Genomic DNA, 20887 nt, shown 5'->3' on the forward strand with positions numbered 1-20887 from the left:
CAGACACTGAGGACACAGCCAAAGTTCTCAGAGCTTGCTGGACATTGCAATTCCTGCACCATAGAGCAGGCCTGTTTAAGAGGCAGAAGATTCTCCCCACAGAGCTTGCTCAGGTGAATACACCTGCAGAACAGAACATTTCAGTTCACTTATAGGGGACAACTATCGCCCTTCCTTCATCCTTGGGGACAGGGACCTACTGGAAGTTCAGTGACTGTGAGGGTCCAACCTCACTCTCCACCCACCATCCTTCCTGCACGGGGGGGAGACAGCCTGACCTCGTGGGAAAGCTAGCACCAATGCCCATCAGGAAAATAAACAAGCGCTTAAGCAGCAGCAGAAAAATCAAGTTTCTCCACTTTCAGGCCCTCCACAACCTGGTCTCACTTTCTCTTTACATACTCCCCTTTTCACCATACCTTGGTCTCCCAGGTTCTCACTCCAAATCCTGCACCAAGGTCATTGCCTTCTCAGGGCTTTCTGGATGACACGCCCTCACCCAGGGTTGGATGTCCCTGTGCAGAATGGTCAGGAATTGCTTCAGCTCCAGAATCTTCTTTGATGCATCTTGGGCGCTGCCATCCACAGCAGGCCTCCCAGAGCTGACTGAAGACCTCATGAGGCTGAGCACTTGCTGGTAACTGCAGTCTGAAGAGCTGGGAGGACATCTTCAACTTGCCAACCCCTTAAAGAGGTCAGGATCTGCCATCAGCCGCCTGAGAGAATGTGAGCAATAAAGAGGAATTCACCCCCAACAGATGCTGGACAGTTCCTACAACTTTGAAGATCACCTCCAGGTAGGCCTCTCCAATAAAAACTGCGCTCTGGAAAGAGAAAGTGGTGAATGTGAGACTTCATATCTACTTCATTTTCATTAAGTGTAGGAAAAAAAAGTACAGATCTCTTCAGGGGGCATAAGACAGAGTGACACCTAATGGAAATAGCACTGCCTTGGACCACAGGTGGATCTGGTTTCCAGTCCCTGCTTCACTCCACACTAACGGATTTGGGCCAAATTATGCATCTTCTCTAAGTCTCTTTTTCATATCTGAGGATAACAGTACCTATATTGCAGGAATGAGAAAAAGATTAGAAATGCTATTTGTAAAGCCTCTAGTTCTGTGCTTGGCAATTAGAAGGTGCAGAGTAAAGGGTGTGTGGTAGTAAGAGAAACTCCATCTAACAGGAATTTCTTCATGGCGTATCTCACCACCTGACATGTATTTATAGATTCAATGTGATTCCCCTGCAAAAATTTAAGGCTCTTGGGAGAGCAGGAATTGGTTTGGTCATGATGGAATCATAGCACCTCCAATACTGTTTGGTGCATTTAACTATTTGACAAATAAATGAATGGGTGATAAAATACAAGGAAGACGGGGCGCCTGGGTGGCTCAGTCGGTTAAGCGTCTGTCTTCAGCTCAGGTCATGATCCCAGGGTCCTGGGATCGAGTCCCACATCGGGCTCCCTGCTCGGCGGGCAGCCTGCTTCTTCCTCTCCCCCTGCTTGTGTTCCCTCTCTCACTGTGTCTCTGTCAAATAAATAAAAAATAAAATCTTAAAAAAAAAAGTAAAATAAAATACAAGGAAGACTGGGGTCATCAGATCTGATTAATTGCCTAATTGTCAAGTACTTAGGCATTGGGGCACCTGGGTGGCTCATTTGGTTAAGCGGCTGCCTTCGGCTCAGGTCATGATCCCGGGGTCCTGGGATCGAGCCCCATGTCGGGCTCCCTGCTCAGTGGAGTCTGTTTCTCCCTCTCCCTCTGCCTGCCTCTCTGACTACTTGTGCTCTCACTCTCTCTCTCTTATAAATAAATAAATAAAATCTTAAAATAAATAAATTAAATAAATAAAATCTTAAAAAAAAGTACTTAGCATTATAAAGAATACAAAAGGAGACAAAACTGAACAGGTCTGTTTGAGATGTCTCTGACATCTGTCTTCCCTCCATTTCCACTACTAACATTCTAAACAGGATTGCTGAACCTCAGCACTACTGGTATCTTGGGCCACACAGGCATTTATTGTGGATAGGTGGGTTGGTGGGGGGGGGGGGGCGGGGATGTTCCATGCATTATAGGAGACATGTAGCTGCATCCTTGGCCTCCACCCACTAGAGGTCATGAGCAACCCTGAGGTGTGACCACAAAATTGGCTCCATTGTTACCAAATCCTTTTGGGGGCAAAATCGTCCTTGGTTGGAAACCCTTGTCTAGGGACAAGTCATTAGACCAGGCTGGTATAAAAGTCTTCATCTCTCCACCTAGTCTTCCTACAGAGCAGATCTGGACTTCCTGACTTTCCATATATCTAATCCAATTGTCTAACTAGTCTCTTCCAAAGCCCTGGAGACTTCCTGTTGCCACTGAAATAAGCCAAGATCTCCAAGCTTACAAGGCTGTCCTCGGCATTCAAGACCCAATCTACCACTCCAGCTTCACTGCCCACTCCTCCATGTATATTCTCCAACCAGCACAGGCGATCCAGTCTCAGGTCCTGGAACAAACAGGCTCTGGGATTTCAAGCCTTAGTGCCTTGACCCACTGACTTCTGCCTAAACTACTCTTCTCAGGGTCCGATTCACTGAACACAAGAGGCTGCAGGTCTCCAACCCTCCCAACCAGGGGAGGAAGGGCACCTGAGCCTAGAAATGTAAAAAGATGGATACTTTTATGTCCTCAAGGAGAGCACCATCGAAAGGCAAGCACCCCACAGGATGAGTACTGGCACCACCACCACCGCCTTCTTGAAGCCTCCGAATGCTCTGAACTCCTCAGCCCTGTCTCTTACTCACTCTCAAAGCGCCTTATCGTAACTCCACCTAATACCAGGATGTTTCTGGTGGGTTTTGATCACCTGTTTGGGAGCTCTCTGAGGGCAAGGGGAGTGTCTGAGTGCTCTTCTGAGGCAATAGCCCTCAGTGAACAAGTGCTTCATCGGCGTAAATCGCAAGGGCAAGAGGTTCGTAACCTTTCAAAGGTCTCTCCAGGGGGAAATGCACGGACGGGTGCCCCGAAGGGAGACGGGTGGCGCGCTGGCCACCTCCTCCCCACAGGGGCGAGGTCCCGGCACACGGCCCTCGGTGTCTTCGCGTCCCGGGAGGGTAGAGTGAGGAGCCGCAGCACTCAGGACCTTCCCAACAGGAAAAGTCGGCTTCACAGGGGTCACTCACTAGCCCCACCATCTTTTCCAATGCGCTGGGCCAGAAATAGCCGCGGGGTATGCCGGGACGCCCAGAAGGACGGACGCTTGCGCCAGGCTCAGCCGGAAACGAGCTGGGCGGAGCACGCAAGCGATGCCTAAAGGACCTTTCTGTTTCTCTGGTTTCTTCCTTCGCTAATCGACAGCCCTCATAACCAGTGAATCGACAGGATCTTCTTGGCGTCATACCCTAGGACCAATCAGGGTAGTTAAGAAAACGGGGGCCGGGCTATGGCGTTTGTTAACTCTCTCCTATTGGTTACTGCTCTTCTCTTGGCCAGGCGCTTCCGCTTCTTGACTTGAATGGGTTCTCTTTCCAACCCTGGTGTTGCTCAGAGGATTTTACGGATGTGACAGCGACAGTAGTCAGACCGGCACGCTGTTGGTGTGCTAGGCACAGTTGTAAACACGTCCATACTACGTAATCCTGACAACAATCCTATAAAGTCAGTAGTATTACCTTTTTCATCCTCCAGAAGTAGAAACCAAGACCGTTTTTAAGTGACTGCCATGACAGAAGTAGGGCTAGAACTAGCTTCCAATCCAGTGTTTTCTTCCGTTTCATTTTTCAAAAATTCCGTGAGTACCGCAAATCATTCTCATATTAAAAGGAATTCTCTCGATTCCTATTTCCCAAGCTGCACTCTCTTTACAGAGGAAATAACTGTTACTTGTGTGTATATCTTTTTGTACCTTCATATGCAATTTTGCCTATTTATCTCGATTTTTTTCTGTTTCAGTATAATGACTTCATTTTTTTTTAAAGCTTCTGCGTTTAGTCATGTACCAGAATATATTCAATCCTCAATCATTTCTTCTTTGATGTATAGCAAAACACTTTCCTAATTTTCACGTATGTTTTTGTATTATTCTAGATTGGGATATTCTGGATTTGTTTTGAAGAGGGAGCTGATGGATTGGGATGTTGAGTGTGAGGGTAAGAATAGTGATCTGTCAGTGTTTTCTGGCCCCTTTATCCATTCATCATTTATGAAGACGGTAGTTAACACACTGAAGGAGTAGCCCTCCATCAAGATATAAACGGAGGGAGGTGGGATATGAAATAGACTAATAAACCTCCCTTGGAAAACATTCCACTTTGATTAAAAATAACATGAACGGTTTTCACTAAACACTCCCACATACGTTATCTATTTGATCCTTACCATGTTCCTGCTGGCTATTCTATTCATTTTACATATGATGAAAGGGAGTGCTGGAGAGATCAGATCCATTGGTTACCATATTTCATTTGCACAGTATACCAAAATGCCCAAGGCTCTTGGCTCCTAGTGTCATGAACTTTTGAAGGTTTCTTGATGCCTCTCTATTCACAGGGCAGTGTAACTGGACCACTACACTAACAGGAAGGAGAGACATAAGAGTCTGATTTGGGGAGGGGGGGGGAAACAATGGCATAGCAGTGCTTCTCTGTAACCCCAGTTACGTGCCTCCTCAGCCTCCTAAAATCTTCTTTGGTGCACCCTTAAGGTCCTTGTTCCTTAGGCTGTGGATGAGAAAGTGGAGTATGGGTGTAACTATGTTACGAACAGGATAAAGATAAGGAAATTGGTCTGACCAAGTAGCTATTCTAGGTGAGATTTAGTCAGAGGTAACTATCCCAAAGAAAATTCCTGCACCACCAGGTGGGACCCTTGGGTTCCTAAGCCTTTGCTTCTCTCTGTCCGTGGCTTAGTAGATCCTTGGCCAACTTCTGTAATGTAGATATAGTTAACAAGGACACAAGGACCAATCCCATGGAGAAAGGAAGTATGATTGTAGGAAGGTGACTGTGTTCACAAAGACATTGAACTTTTGAAATGTTTATGGACACATGTAACTTTATCTAGGCAGGCACCTCATAAAGGAAGTGGTCAACTGTCCCTCTGCTTTTCACAGAGGGACAGCTGTAATGTGGCAGGCATGTGAACTAGGGAGTTCTCAAAAACATTACGCAGGGCCAGAGTTGCCAACTTCAAGCAGTCGTATCACTGCTTGACCACAGCATGGTGGAAAGCCAACAGATAACAATGTGTGGCCAAGGTTATCACTGCTAAGAGAATGGTCTCAGTGGAGTTGAGGGCCAGGACAAAAAAAAAGGAAAAAAAATAAAAATCAACTATAATCTTATGGCATATTTGTGTATGTCTCCAAGTTCCCTAGCTTTCTGGGATTACCATATTTTTTATTATCCAAATAATGACATGAAGCTTCTTCTTGCATGGCTGTAGGATGTTTTTGTTTCACATTTTTCTGCAACTTTTCACTAGACATCTCATTTGTGATACACATCCACGTTGATGCATGTAGCTCTATGTTATTTTTATTGCTGTATAGTATTCCACTGTACGACTACCATATTCATTCATCTATTCTTCTGTTAGTGAACATTTGGGCTATTTTGGTCTTCTTTTACAAACAATGCTGTTGTGAACATTATATGTAAATAGATGTATTTTTTAAAAGATTTTATTTATTATTTGACAGAGAGAGACACAGTGAGAGAGGGAACACAAGCAGGGGGAGTGGGAGAGGGAGAAGCAGGCTTCCTGCCAAACAGGGAGCCCGATGCAGGGCTTGATCCCAGGACTCTGGGATCATGACCTGAGCCGAAGGCAGACACTTAATGACTAAGCCACCCAGGCACCCAAATAGATGTATTTTTAAAAGACTTTTGGGGCACCTGGGTGGCTTAGATTGTTAAGCATCTGCCTTCGGCTAGGGTCATGATCCCAAGGTCCTGGGATCAAGCCCTGCGTTTCGGGCTCCCTGCTCAGTGGGGAACCTGCTTCTGCCTCTCCTTGTGCTTTCTCGCTCTCTCTGTCAAATAAATAAATAAAATCTTTTTAAAATATAAAAAAAATAAAAGACTTTCTCCAGGGTATGCCACAGGGAAATAAGTCATTGGTATGCACATCCTCAAATTTACTAAATAATGCCAAATACCGCAGGCAGTATTTAAAAGTTCCTGGTGTTTTGGGGCACCTGGGTGGCTCAGTCAGTTAAGTGTCTTCCTTCGGCTCAGGTCATGATCCCAGGGTCCTGGGATCCAGCCCCGCGTCAGGCTCCTTGTTCAGTGGGGAGACTGCTTCTCTCTCTCCCTCTGCCCCTCCTCCCTGCTCTCTCTCTCTCAAATAAATAAAATCTTAAAAATAAATAAATAAAAGTTCCTGGTGTTTCATATCATTGTCATCTCTTGGCATTGTCAGTCTTTTAAATTACTACCAATCAGAAGGAATAAGATAATATTTCATGTGGCTTTAATTTGAAACCCTGATTCCTAATGAAATTTGGTATATTTTGATAGATGATTAACAAATTGTTTCTTACAATTAGAAATTTAGACCTCAAGTATTTCTCAGATTCTCTAGGAACGCCTTTTCCTGGTTGTCATTTGTCATTTTGTTCTCTGTACAGCTCTGAGTCTTTCCACCTTTCACAACTGGCCCTTTGTTAACTGTTTCTCCACGCTGCTTCCACTCTTTCTTGTCTGCTTCTCGCTGCATGCAAAGCTTGGGGCACAGTACTCTTGTTTTTCAAAACAGGGTTCATATGAGGCTTCCCTGGTGCCTGAGAATAATGGAACTGTAGCACAGAAAACTAAAATCAAAATCAGGTAGTATTCCCTTCTCATTATTGGACATGGCTTTTACAGGGGTTCACCCACTGATTGTCTTTTTAGTTTTTGCCTGACATCATGTTTATGGCATCTGAGCATCTTCTGTATTAAAAGCCTCCTTTTTAATTTATTTTTAATTTTTTTATTGTTATGTTAATCCCCATACATTACATCATTAGTTTTAGATATAGTGTTCCATGATTCATTGTTTGTGCATAACACCCAGTGCTCCATGCAGAACGTGCCCTCCTCAATACCCATCACCAGGCTAACCCATCCTCCCACCCCCCTCCCCTCTAGAACCCTCAGTTTGTTTTTCAGAGTCCATCATCTCTCATGGTTCTTCTCCCCCTCCGATTTCCCCCCCTTCATTCTTCCCCTCCTGCTACATTCTTCTTCTTCTTTTTTTCTTTCTTAACATATATTGCATTATTTGTTTCAGAGGTACAGATCTGAGATTCAACAGTCTTGCACAATTCACAGCGCTTACCAGAACACATACCCTCCCCAGTGTCCATCACCCAGTCACCCCATCCCTCCCACCCCACCCCCCACTCCAGCAACCCTCAGTTTGTAAAAGCCTCCTTTTTTAAATTCAATGTCTTCACTCTCCTTGTCTCGATCTACTTCTCCCACCAGAAAAACAAAAGAAGTTAATATACTGTCTTTGAGATGTATATTACCTTACCAGTAGTAATGGAGACACTTGGTGTCCAGAAAGGGGCTTCTAAATACCATTTGAGAGAAATGGGTGGGCTGGGGCAGGGATAATACAAGATAAGCATGGAATATCCTGTGGTGCTAGAAAGCAAAAAAGTGCTGAAAGAATATAGGGAAAAGTCAGAAAAAACAAAAATTTGAATAGGCTCTCAATGATCAAATAGCAGACAATATTAACAGATTATAAACCATTGGATAAAATAAGAAACCTTGATTCTGTAACATGTAGATAAATGAATAAATTGAGTTTCGTTAGTAACAGGATATTTACCTAGTTTCAAATTACTTCCCCATTAAAGTTAATTAGAAAATAAATAAAAATAGATGAAATACAGGAAAAGCCTAGTAGACGCCACCTTCACTTAGTGATCCAAGTAATATCATTAACAATGGGACAAATTGAAATATACATCACCTGTCTTTGTCTGCTCAGGCTGCCATAACAAAATACCATAGAGTGGGTGACTTCAACAGGTAAGTATTTTCCCACGTTTCTGTAGGCTGGAAAGTCAAAGATAAATGTTGTGGGAGGATTCAGTTTATGGTGAGAGCTCTTTCCTGGCTTGCAGATGAACACTTTGTTCACACATGGCATTTTCTCTGAGTGGGTGTGGAGAAAGAGCTCTCCTTTTCTTCCCCTTTTTATAAGGTCACCAATTTTATTGTATTAGGTGCCTACCAAACCCTAATTAACTCCTAAAGGCCATATATTCAAATATAATCACACTGGGGACTAGGGCTTCAATGAATTGGGTGGGGGGGAACGACACAATTTAGTCCATAGCAACATCTGATAGGATACAATGAGAAGGCAACATCACTGCTGTGGTATTCCTGCCAGAGAGGCAAGACTTGAATCGAATTAAGAGGAAGCATAAAACCCAAACTGAGGGATGTTCAATAAAATAACTGGCTAATGATCTTCAAAGTGTCAGAATTATGAATGCCAACAGAAGACTGAGGAACCATGTCAGACTGACAAAGATGTGACAGGGCGCCTGGTTGGTTCAGTCAGAAGAGCATGCAATTGTGAGTTGTGAGTTCAATCCCCATGTTGGGTGTACAGATTATTTAAAAAGAAAATATTAAAAAAATGAGATGTGACAACTAAATGCATGTATAAATCTTAACAAAATCTTCTTGCTATGAAAGACTTTACTGGGACAACTAGCAAAAGCTGAATGGAGTTTGAGGATTAGCTATCATGTGTTAATGTTCATTTAGTAATTTTGATGGCTATATTGTGGTCCCATAGGGGAATGTTCCTGTTTTTTGGAGATACACATGATATTTGGAGGACAGAGTATCAAGTTGTCAATGTACTCTCAAATGATTCAGAGGGGAAAAGTCCTTTGTATTATGCTTTCAATTTTTCTGTAACTTCTTCATTATTTCAAAAAAGAAAAACTGTTTTTTGAAAAAAGCACAACCTTCACAGTCAAGAGTATTTGGGTTTGATTCCCAGGCCTCCACTATGTACTCTTGAGCAAGTTTCCTCCTGTGCTCCAATGTGCTCATCTTAAAATGGGAACAGTATAGGTTGTTGTGAGGAGTAAATGAATTGATTCTGATAAAGAGGTTAGATAATTACCTAACACATGGTAAGTACTAATAAAGTTAGCTATGGGTGATATAGTCAAATAAACTGGACCTCTTCACCAAATGTTTAATGGAGCTTGCAAATCATTCTGTAATTTAGAGCCCATATGCTAGAGCGTAAGCTCACCAAGCCAAACTCACTTTTCAATTCCTATTTCTCACCAACTCCTTTATTGCGACATCTCCTAACCATGGCAATGGAATTGAACCTCAGGGCTGTGAAGACAGGAAAATAATTGACTCCCTGCATTGGCAGGTTCAAAATTTGGTCCTTTGATTCAGGTATTCATACAGACTTCACTACATTATGAGGCACATTATGGTTCTAGATAGACTCTGTGAAAGGCTCTATATGGTGTGCCCTTAAATTCATTTAAATCCACTGACCAGACTAGCATATTTATATGCTGGGCATCTTTCATTTACTTAGGTTCCGGAAACTTAAAATTGGTCTGGTTGTTTTTTTCATTTTTCAAATTTCCAACTGAGTAAGACACCAAACATACTTTTCTTCTGGAACTCTGGAAATAGAACTTCAAAGCCCTTCATGTCAAAGAATGAAGGGCTTTGCCTCATATTTAATTGCGTCTTTCCCAGTTTTTGACTTTGTGTCACTGACAAAGTGATTCACTACTGGGAATGGAATATGAACACATGTGCCATCTGATGTTTAGGATGATCCCCATGATGCTTTCATGTCCCAAAGCAGTCAGTCAGTCTCCTCCCTCCTGAATTGTTCAGAATATTGAGAAAAGCAGCCAAGACTTGCTTCTGAAAGACAATCCCAGATGTTGTAATTGCCCACCTTTGCCCGGTTTTCTGCCGATTCCTCCCCTAATTTCACAATACTCCACAAGTAGTCACTTGTGGATTAGCTATCGCATCAGGAATTGGGGTTGGCTGCCTCCTATCACGAAAATTGGTCCTGAGCTGCAAGCACTCCCCATTTGTGACTTTGTGTTCTCGGTATGCTTTGTAGCCTGAGCAATAAAGAAAAATGAAAATTAAAAAAAAAAGTGTAATCCTAAATTTTTGATCCTGGTAGAGAGGACTAGATGTGTTTTAAGTGTTTAATTTTTTTGGAAGATGGTTGAGAGTTATACTCTTGAGAGCTCAGTTTGTGCCTGACTATCTTGCATGGAATTTCTAACTTACTCTTTCCTGACTTGATCAGAATGGGAAATAGGGTTTTCAGTGTAGAATAACATTGAGGTGGTGGGGCAAGTAAACCACAAAACAAGCTTTGTTTAGAAGGATGAAGTCAGAGGAGAAATAAAATGAAAATGTCTCCAGTCAGAAAGATTAAGGTATTTGATCAAGGGAAGAGGAATTTTATCCCTGAATCTTAGAATAGGAACATTGGAGAGATTGTAAAAATGATACTGTAGAAGTGCCATTTAACTAAAAAAATAAGAATGGAAATACAAATTTTTTCCTTTAAGGAGGACAAGTAGCTATGATGCTGGCTAATGCTCCCTCACCATAAAGGATGAAGGAAACATTTAAGCATGTTTTCTGAACTCATCCCTGTAAGCCATTATTCCTTAAGCTATTAACATAATTTTTTTAAGAAACTCTTTCTAAACTGAAGCATATTTTTTATATTTGTGAATATTAAAGATCCTTCACTTTTTTTCTTTAAATGCTTTGACACTGTTCAGTTGTTTATACACAAAATGGACAAATTCTTAGTGTGAAAATTATGATTTTGGAAATCCATCCATTGGTCTAAAAAATTCAAAAGTAAGCATTCTTAAGTTTTCACTTAGGTGCAGAGTATCCAAATACTATAAAGCTTAATGTTGTTTTGATTTTTTTAGAGGAAGGGGGGAGGGGCTGAGGGAGAGAGAGAATCTTAAGCAGGCTCCATGCCCAATGTGGAGCCTGACCCGGGGATCTATCTCACAACCCCGGGATCTTGATCTGAGCCAAAATCAAGAGTCAGAGGCATAACCAACTGAGCCACCCACTAACTTTCGTGTTAGTGTCAAGATCAGTGCAACTCCAGTCATCGTCCTACTGTGATGGAAGTGAGAAGCAACTCTGACAGTTTAGCTAAATCTGAAACACAACGTGCTTGATCCCTCTCATGAGAAATGGGGTGACTGCTTTAAAGTGAAGTGCAGGGGTTCTCAGATGTGGTGGGTCGGGTGGGTCACAGGAGAAAAACCTCAAAAACGTTGGGCTGCAGAAAACATTTCACAATAGCCTGGTACCACTGCCCACTGGGGAATTCACACATGCAGGAAACACTGCACATAAGCCACACGGCAGACGCTTCAAGAGTACTCCAGCCTTGCTCCCCACTAAACCCACACAAGAAAGAAATGATAAAGGTGACAAACGTGGACAAGATTTAGTAACAATAATACACTTTTGTCCAAATACGTTTTGCAAACAACCCTGGAAACACAAAGTGTGAACAAAGGCTCAGCCTTCCTACTTGAGAGCACTCCAGAGACTCCATTCAGGTGAGAACCCACAGAAGCAATGTGAGCCCTTCAGCAAAGAATCCACTCTAAGCAACAGAGGGTAAAACCCAGAGAGGAAAGTAACAGGCGGTCTTGACCCATTACATCAGAGTGCAACTGGCCAGGAAATGCAGAGGGTGGTCAGTAAACTCCTGTCTGTGGAGTGACTCAAATGAATGTTTAGAAAATCCTTTATGGAATTCAAACCTTCTGTGTTATCCCAACTGTCCAGCTGGATCGAAAAGGCTGCTTAGCATTCCTGCTCTCAAGCTTTCCAGGGGAATTAGACACTCTTCTCATGGTTCCAAAAGTTGATCAACCCTAGCACTTTTAGTTTGATTCCAAGCTCTCCTCCTGTGCTTCCCCTCCAGCTAAGACAGTGGAGGTTCTCAAGATCAGCTTGAGGTTCCAGATGCAGTCTGCTTAAGGGTGGGGAGAACTCTGGGTCTGGCACAGTTCCCACACTGTGGCCACTTAGCACAGTGCAGAGAGGATTTCAGGGTTACACTGGTCACTGTTCCAGTTCTCGGAACCAAGCTTGGAGCCACTGTAAGGCTGCTATCTGAACCACCTGAAATGAAGCACCTTCTGGTTTGTCCTAGAATCATTTGGTTATAAAAGACATTTCTGAGAACTTTAATACTAACGTTTCAGGCTAAACTTAAGGTTGTGTGTTGTACTTCATCTCTAAACCAAGCCTAAATAGGGGCGCCTGAGTGGCTCAGTAGGTTAAGCGGCTACCTTCGGCTCAGGTCATGATCCCAGGGTCCTGGCATCCAGCCCCACATCGGGCTCCCGGCTCCCTGCTCAGCAGGGAGTCTGCTTCTCCCTCGGCCCCTTCCCCTGCTCATGCTTGCACTCTCGCACTCTCTCTCTCTGAAATAATATTATCTTTAACAAAAAAGAAACCAAGCCTAAATAGATTTTGATTTTATGTTGCATTTTTGGTAGTCTGCTCTCATCCCTTTGACAGGCTACAGAAATTCCTTCTTCCAATGTCCACATGTCTACCCCCTAATTTCCAAGCATGAGTTGTGGAACATTGTACTGCTGGTTCTTGGCTATGCAGACATTCCCAACAGAGGCTTCTCACTCCTCAACTGCAATGTCCTGCTCCTGCTTTCCTGCATGACCTTCCTCCCAACTACCACCTCTTAGTCCAAGAGGGCAGTCCCCTTCCTCTCTACACTGATCAGGACAAATCTGCTTCTGCCCTATGTCCTGTTTCTGAGGCCAACTCGCAGAAAGTATGAGAGGGGTAGTTAACAAACGAATGCTTAAAGTCTACTGCACTCACAGGAGGAAAAAAAGGTAACCCCTACCCTCTCTGTAGCCCACTGATCAATAGAAACACATCTTTATGTACAAAAGCAGTGGAGCACAGAGGGAGAGCAAGAGAAGGGGAATGAAGCCAGAGAGGGGGCGATGGTTGCTTTGTCCACTTGAAAAACTAACCAACCTGGACTTGTCTCAGGTAAAAAAATCTGTCCTTCTTTCCTATCACCTAGTCTTGTAAGCTCCTCAGTGTGCCTATCAGTGTTACAGGAGCTCAGTGGAGCATCTACAGGAAGGCAGATCTCTTCTGAGGGCCAAAGTCCACGCGGACTGACACAGAAAGGGTTCCAGAGCTCTAGTAGAATAGCTGTGTCTATGTAGACAGGCCAGGTTATGCTGCAGAAACACACAACACCAATATCTCAATAGTTTAACAGAAGTTTATTTCTCATTCCCATAAAGTCCATCACAGGTCTGGGGGACTTTCCAGGACAATGGCTCTCCATGGAGGGGGGAGGTGGGGAGGAGGGCTCAGCATTCCAGACTACTTTGACCTTGTGGCCCCAGTTTCTGCTGGACTTTTATGACTGAGGCAGGAAGGACACCACAGAGTCTTGCACAAACAAAGGCTTCAGCCCAGAAGTGGGGCTTCTGCTCACAACCCATTACCTTCAACTATCTCATGAGACCCTAAACTGCAAGCAGAAAACTAAACCAGTCTTCTTTATACTCTTCACTAGACTATAAGTCCTGTGAGGGTCTATCTTTAGCTCTTTTATTCACCACTATATTCTCAGTCTAGACGAAACAGTTCCTGGGCACGTAAAAGGCCCCCATGAAATTGAATGAATGTAGCACCAGGAAGATGTCCACATGTATCCTGGGATGAGACAGAGTACCCGAAGCCTAAGGATGAGGGTGATGGGTAAAAGCTATGCAGACGAAAGCTTTTAAAGTTGGCTGTGCCTAAGAAATAATACTTGATATTGTTCATCTTCGGGAAGAAAACAAAATCCTGCTGAGAGCACCAGATCCACAGCTCAGGTGACTTACACCATAAAGTACTGAGGCCAAGGACCAAATCAACTGAGCAACATCACCACCAGCAGTGCACAACTCCTGAAAGGAGCTGAAAATAGCCATAAACACAACTGCTTTCTTACTGCAGTCAGTCTGCCCAGCACATCACTGGGGAACAGGGGAAAGGGAAGCAAATGCACACTGATTGAGCATCTACCACTGGCCAAGCTGTGAGGTGCCTTTCATTCATCAATCCCTATAGTCCCTAGAATAACCCTGAGTTGAAACAGTTTTCTCTCTTTCACAGAACACATGGAGACCTAAGTGTTTTGGGAACCAATCAAGCCACAAGAACGTTTTGTAAGTTAGAAGTAGATACAACACAATGTCATTCAGCCTGGTCCTGCAGGGATAACGTACACACCCTGCTAACCCTGCCTTCAGACCTCCCTGATGCAGCTAGCTGGCAGCCAACGGACCCACTGGCAATAGGGTCTTGAACAAGTCCCGTATCTGAGCCTTAACTTCATCGTTTATAAGGTATTTGGGAGAAATCATTTAACCCCCTTCAACCCCCTTCTTGATACAACCTAAAAGCTCTAACAGGAACACATGTCACTGCTGTAGGTAGGAGTTCTAAGAAGATCCACAGCCCGGAGAGATGTTCAGCCATCTATATCATTTATCAGCTAAGGCTGTTGTTAAATGCTGCGTACAAAACAGAGATAGGCAGACCCTGCCTGCTTAATAATAGTTTACAGTGTAAGACAACCAACATGAATGCAGATTCACCCATCCTTGTCCACCAGTCAACATCAGTTCCCAAACCTTTCACTGCCACACTCAGTGAACCACATCCTGCCTGCAGCACATACTCCAGTTCCTAAACTCTGCCCTTTTTCTTAAAAATAAACAAAGCCAAACAAAAAAGCAAATAAAAATGTGAGAAGTTCATCTGAACTTCCATTAATTTTCTTTTAGGCCTCAAGAAAGTGCTATCTTTTATGTTTTATCATACTGAGATTATAAGGACTAGTTTCTTTTATTGCAGAAAATTCTTTACATGTAATACATAATCCATGGCTAAACATTCCAACCCGTTTTCATATGATCTCATTAGAGATGTTTATCTTTTTCAAACACCACCAATGAGGTATAAGATAGTGCATTTTTAGTTTATCTGGCAGATTCCCTAGTGGTGAAGTAAATAGCATTTCATCACAGTAAAAATGGTGCTAAAAGGATTCAAGAGCTAAAGTTGCTAAAATGTTCAAGAATGAACTCAAATGATGTCCAATGGTGGGAACAGTGTCCAATGACAAGGGAAAGGAAGAAAATCCAATTTGGTTCTTGGAAAATTTGACAACAGAGCTCATTTTTGTGTCATAGGGCTCTTGAAATTGGTAAGCCTACTACCCTGAAGGCAATGGTATCCAATTAAACATGCAGGTTATTGCTTTTTCTTTTGGAAGACCAGGCTACAAATGTTTCTATCAATGTGTTTAAAAGTGGCTGGGAATTCAATGCAAAGCCAACAGTATTTACCCTCTGTGATCATAAAAGACTGATTCATGTATGCATCTGCCATTTAAAGCTGAATTTGCTATTTTGCCAGGTAGAGTTGCAAAAATGTTTCCCTTACTGAAAATGTTCTTTCAGCACCTTTCTTGCTAAGGAATTCCCCAATGGTTACGTGTAAAAAGGTAAGTAGTACAAAACTACTTACTGAGATCCCTGCAGAGTCAACCTTGATTCCTTTCTGTGAAATATGTTTGTATCACCAAATTTTCCTCTGAAAATTTTGTAATTTTGTATTTTTTCATAAATCTCAGGGTCAACCTCTACTTTGTGAATTTCTTCAGAATGAGGACACTGGATAAACTTCCATTCAGCGGTGCAGTTTCTGGTGTCTAAGAAGACTTGACCTCCTGCTGAAGTTTCTCCTGCATACGCTACAAGTATATGGCTGCTCACCTGTGTGGGTTCTCCGATGTTTAATAAGGTGGGAGTTCTGACTGAATTTTTTCCCACATTCCTGACACGTAAAGGGCTTCTCTCCAGTGTGAGTTCTTTGGTGCGTATGTAGATTTGTATTTTGACTGAAGCTTTTCCCACACCAGGAACATTTGTATGGTTTTATTCCTTGGTGTGTTGTTAAGTGCTTATTAAGATCTGAACTCCATCTAAACCTCTTATCACACTGTTGACATTTATATGGTTTCTCTTCAGTGTGAATTCTTTGGTGCTTAATAAGGTCAGAGCTAACTTTGAAGCTTTTCCCACATTCCTGGCATTTAAATGGCTTCTCTCCAGCACGAGCTTTCTTGTGAAGATCCATAAGTTTTAGCAGCTCTTGTTTCCAGGTTGAAAGTTTCTTTCTTTTCTTCACGGGAAAATCTCGGTGCCACTTCCCCATCCTGTGTGATTCACCATGATTTTCTTTGCCTGTTGTTTTCTGGGGAACTTTCACTCGGGTCTTTTTTGATACTATGTCTCCTGGTGCTTGTATTTCTAAGTCAGAAAGACACACAGGATGATGGTTTTCAATGTCAGTTTTGACCTTTAACCCTGTGGGAATAAACATAACAATCAGCCAACTGTATAGCAAAGCAAAACTACAGGAATGGAGAGAAAAATCCAATGATTACTGATTCACAAAATATAGATATGCAGAATTTGAAACGCTAAGGTTGCTATCAAGGCACATTTGTCCTCTTCCCATGGTATATTTACCTGTAGGCAGCCCTCCAGGGCTGTTCTTGAACTCCAAGGGCCCTTGAATCCATGGCTCTTCCCCTTGCTCTAGATAGGAGATCACTTTAGGTTTGGGGAGCACAAATAATGCTGTGAAATGGAAAAAAGGAGGTCAAGGACTGGCAACTCAACAACTGTCCACCAACTCCACACTATTTCAGGAAAAGCAAAGGACAGTTTACAGTACATTACCCAATGGTCAAATGGGTGGACTCTCCTACCCAGTTTCAGGTTTATACTATACTGCATTTGTGGGTGGATACACAACATGGAGACGGAGAAATAAACCTAAGCTGGACCCATGTAGAGGATAAAGGGCATTGGAATCCATCTACAGTGCCCCTCTTCTGCCACCAAGATTACCCTATATTTGAACAAGGTTGAATCAAACCCCAGAGTCTGCAGGGAATACAGGTTAGTCCTATTAATTCCTTAGGATTAGCCCAAGTCTAGCAGAGCAAGGTGAAGGTCAGTGGGCTGCATGTCCTATGCACAGGTGATTCCTATCATGATTAACAGTGAGTTCTTACTTAGCTCTTGAGCACCACACACTGGACTAGAAAAGATTTCTTACACTCCTTAAGTCACTGGTTTCGTCCAGGTGGAAGAAACAGACTAGATTTACTTAATGAAAATTTTCTAAATATACATCGCCAAGTTGGGGAAGTAGTCATCACTTGGTCTTTCAATCAGTATGTACTGACTGGCTATAATGTGCCAGGAACTCTCTTTGGGCTAATGATATAGGGGTGATTAAGCCAAAGCACCCTGATCTCATGGGATCTCACCTTCTGGTGGGATGAGACAACCAAACAGCAATAAATAAAGTTGTCAGCACGTAATAAATATTTTGAAGAAAACTAAGGCAGGTTAATTCAGCATTTAAGATTCTGTTTCTCTGAAGCTATTTTAGATGAGGTAGTATTTCCGGAAGGCCTCTTTGAAAAACTGATATTGCAGCAGGAATGTGAAAGTGAGAGTTCTGCCATGTGGCAGAAAAGTGTGCCAGGTAGAGGAAAGGGCAAAGTAGAAATGACCATGGCAAGTTCAAGAAACAGAAACATCAGAGAGGCTCAAGAGGACTGAGCAAGGGCACAAGTGGCAGCAGATGAGGGCAGGGTGGTGAGTAGGGTCAGACCCTGGAAGACCCTAAGCACTTCAGTAAGGTGTGGATTTTATTCTGAATGTGATGAGAAGTCATCATAAGGTTTGAAATGGGAAATGTCACGATTTGACCAGTTTTTAAAAGCGTCTGGCTGCTGTATGGAAAACAGGGTGGGAGAGCACTAGTCAGAAAGTACCCAAGTCATTCTGGTTAGACATGCTGCTGGCTTAAGCCAGGACGCTAACAGAACAAGGAGATGAGACATGGCTGCACTCAGGCTACACTGTGAAGGTGGAACCAAAAGGACAGTGACGCATTACAATGGGGTAGGACAGCAAGATCACAATAAAGGATGACTGTACGTTCCTTCCTCTTAGCTACTGGGTGAATGAGAACAGATTTGGGGAAGGAGAAAAAATAAATCAAGAAATCTACATAGCATATGGAGTGTGCACCTGGACAAAGCTCCCCAGTTGATCTGGATACACCTTTCCCCTGTCCACACACCATCTAGTTGAGAAGCAACCCGTTACTGGAACACAACCTCTCAGAGCACTACATTCCCAGTAAGCAGAGAACATGACAGATTACTCAACTTCCACCCAATGGGAGAGGGAGATTCTTTACCTAGAGAGATGACAGTCTCACAGTTTTCCCGCATTACATCATTGTAGAGGGCCTCCTGAGTGGGATCCAGTAACTCCCATTCTTCCTGGGAAAAATACATGGCCACTTCTTCAAATGTCAACAAGCTCTAAAGAAGACAATGGGCTTCAGCTCAGTACTCGCACTACAGAAGCAACACTACCGTCTGGCCCATGAACTACATGGCAGGCCAGGCCAAATGAATTAATAGCAGATAATTTTTTAAGTGAGGAGAGAGAAAAGGAGGCAAAAGGATCAGCAACAAAGTAGAAGATGCCTAGTTCCTAGAGAGAACACTGGCAACGTGAGCACCTGCAGGGCAACGTGGGTTATAGGCAGCAGGGTAAGACAGCCCTCAATAGCTGAATTGCACAGCTCACCTGGGACTCAGGCAAGACGAGCTCAGGTGCCACTGTCCAGTCTTTGGTGATTATCTGCTCAGGAAAGGCTAGGATCTGGTGAGCAGGCACAGCTGTGGGTGGAAAAAAGCCAGAGGAAATTTCTCTTGCTACTGATTATAAACATCCTTAGCTTATTTCTAAAGTACAGATAATCCTGATTCTTTCAGCAGAAATGGAACACTTTTAAAACTGTTACATGTTACCAAGAAGTGGCCTTCTCATCATAAAGAGGAATCGAGTATTTCTTAGCCTCTACAACAGGTTCCACAGTTGATGGTCTCTGGTTTCATGAGTGAAAGCAATAAAAGGAATTTTTTTTCACCTCATGTGTCATAAATTGTTCAAAGTTGGGGAAAAATTAGATGTGTTTAAAATTGCAGAACTCTGTCCAGTGTGCCAAGGATGGGAACGGTAAAGCAAAAATTAACTTGGGAGTTCAAGAAACAGCAACATCTTATGGATAAAGAGGACTGAATAAGGGCACAAGTGGCAGATGAATAGGGGCCAGATCTTGGATGCTCCTGGGTACCTCAGTGAGGAATTTGGATTTTATTCTGAATGAGTGAGAAGTCATTGTAAGATTTTAAAAAGGATGATATCATGATCAAATCAGGGTTTTAAAAAACCTTGGCTGTTGCATGGCGAGTAGATTGTGGCAGGCTTAGAGTGGTGGCAGAAGGCGCCAGTTAGAAAGTACTGAGGTGAGCCTCGTTACACACTCCCCTGGATTAGACCAAGATGCTAACAATTCAAGAGGATGAGACATGGTTGGACTTAGCTATGTGGAGCTAAGAGGAGGATTAGGAGTAGGGTAGGAGAGCAAGATCAGAGTAAAGAATGACTGCAAATTATCTGGCCTGAAATACTGGGTGAGTGGTGCTGCTCTTTATGGAGATGGGAAAGGTAAAAGAAGATTTGGGGGGGTGGGGAGGGATCAAGAATTTTAGCATAAGGGCGCCTGGGTGGCTCAGTCGTTAAGTGTCTGCCTTCGGCTCAGGGCTCCCTGCTCCGCGGGAAGCCTGCTTCTCCCTCTCCCACTCCCTCTGCTTGTGTTCTCTCTCTCGCTGTGTCTCTGTCAAATAAATAAATAAAATCTTAAAAAAAAAAAAAGAATTTTAGCATAAAGAATGAGCATGTGCACTTGAAAAAAGCTCCCCAGGTGATCTGGATACACCTTTCCCCTGTCCACACACCACATAGCTGAGAAACAACCTGTTATCGGAACACAGCCTCTCAGAGGAATACATTCCCAGTAAGCAGAGAATATGACAGATTACTCAACTTCTACCCAATGCGAGGGATTCTTTACCTAGAGAGATGACAGTCTCATAGTTTTCCCGCATTACATCATTGTAGAGAGCCTTCTGAGTGGGATCCAGTAACTCCCATTCTTCCTGGGAAAAATACATGGCCACTTCTTCAAATGTCAACAAGCTCTAAAGAAGACAATGGGCTTCAGCTCAGTACTCGCACTACAGAAGCAGCCCTACCATCTGGCCCATGGTAGACCCTGGGCACTGCAGGAATTAATGGCACATTTTTTTTTAAGTGAGAAGGCAAAAAGAAAAGAAGCATGGGATCATCAACAGCCAAGAGGTGCCCAGTTCCCCAGGCAGAACACTGGAGCTAATATGCCTGTGAGCTGAGCAGTGTGGGTCCTGGGGAGCAAGGAAAGGCAGCCCTCAATAGCTGGATTGCACAGCTCACCTGGGACTCAGGCAAGATGAGCTCGGGTGCCACTGTCCAGTCTTTAGTGTTTGTCTGCGCAGGAAATGCTACGATCTGGTGAGCAGGCACAGCTGTAAGTGGAAAAGAGCCAGAGGAAATCTCTCTCACTTCTGTCTATAAACATCGTTAGCTCATTTCTAAAATATAGATGATCCCAATTCTTTGGGCAGAGTCGGGACACCCTTGCAAGTGTGTGTGGTTCCCTGAAGTGGGTCTTGTCATCATACACAAGAGCCAAGTATCTACTGGTCACTAGAATAGGTTCCCCAGTTTTCATGAGTGAATAAATGAAAGACAAACTTATTTTCCCCTCATGATGTAAACTGTTCTAAGGCAAAAATTCAAC

The 20887-nt window shown here is 43.2% G+C and overlaps 1 protein-coding gene and 1 long non-coding RNA gene across 11 annotated transcripts in view; one reads left to right on the plus strand and one right to left on the minus strand.

Moving 5' to 3' along the window:
• The window catches only part of LOC118534687 (uncharacterized), a 32588-nt gene extending 13454 nt beyond the window's left edge, over nucleotides 1-19134 (plus strand). Inside the window, exons 2-3 of the long non-coding RNA XR_013448935.1 lie at nucleotides 15741-15910; nucleotides 18984-19134. This is a non-coding gene — a long non-coding RNA (uncharacterized LOC118534687). The remainder of the gene's footprint in view (nucleotides 1-15740; nucleotides 15911-18983) is intronic.
• Nucleotides 445-20887, minus strand: part of LOC118534485 (zinc finger protein 75D) — a 31478-nt gene continuing 11035 nt past the window's right edge. For 5 of the 10 annotated variants that reach the window (XM_078074913.1, XM_078074912.1, XM_078074911.1 and 2 more), the window contains 7 exons: nucleotides 20521-20612; nucleotides 20123-20249; nucleotides 18793-18884; nucleotides 18395-18521; nucleotides 16642-16752; nucleotides 15883-16476; nucleotides 7411-8044 (listed from right to left, as the gene is read on the minus strand). In XM_078074913.1, the coding sequence (XP_077931039.1) occupies nucleotides 7902-8044; nucleotides 15883-16476; nucleotides 16642-16752; nucleotides 18395-18521; nucleotides 18793-18884; nucleotides 20123-20249; nucleotides 20521-20612 (1286 nt within the window). In that variant the 3' untranslated portion in view covers nucleotides 7411-7901. Of the gene's footprint in view, nucleotides 717-7402; nucleotides 8045-15882; nucleotides 16477-16641; nucleotides 16753-18394; nucleotides 18522-18792; nucleotides 18885-20122; nucleotides 20250-20520; nucleotides 20613-20887 lie in introns of those variants that run through there. The other 5 variants (XM_078074914.1, XM_078074915.1, XM_078074916.1 and 2 more) reach the window with 5 other exon arrangements.

This window comes from Halichoerus grypus, chromosome 6, assembly GCF_964656455.1.
Source record: "Halichoerus grypus chromosome 6, mHalGry1.hap1.1, whole genome shotgun sequence".
Lineage (NCBI taxonomy): Eukaryota > Metazoa > Chordata > Mammalia > Carnivora > Phocidae > Halichoerus > Halichoerus grypus.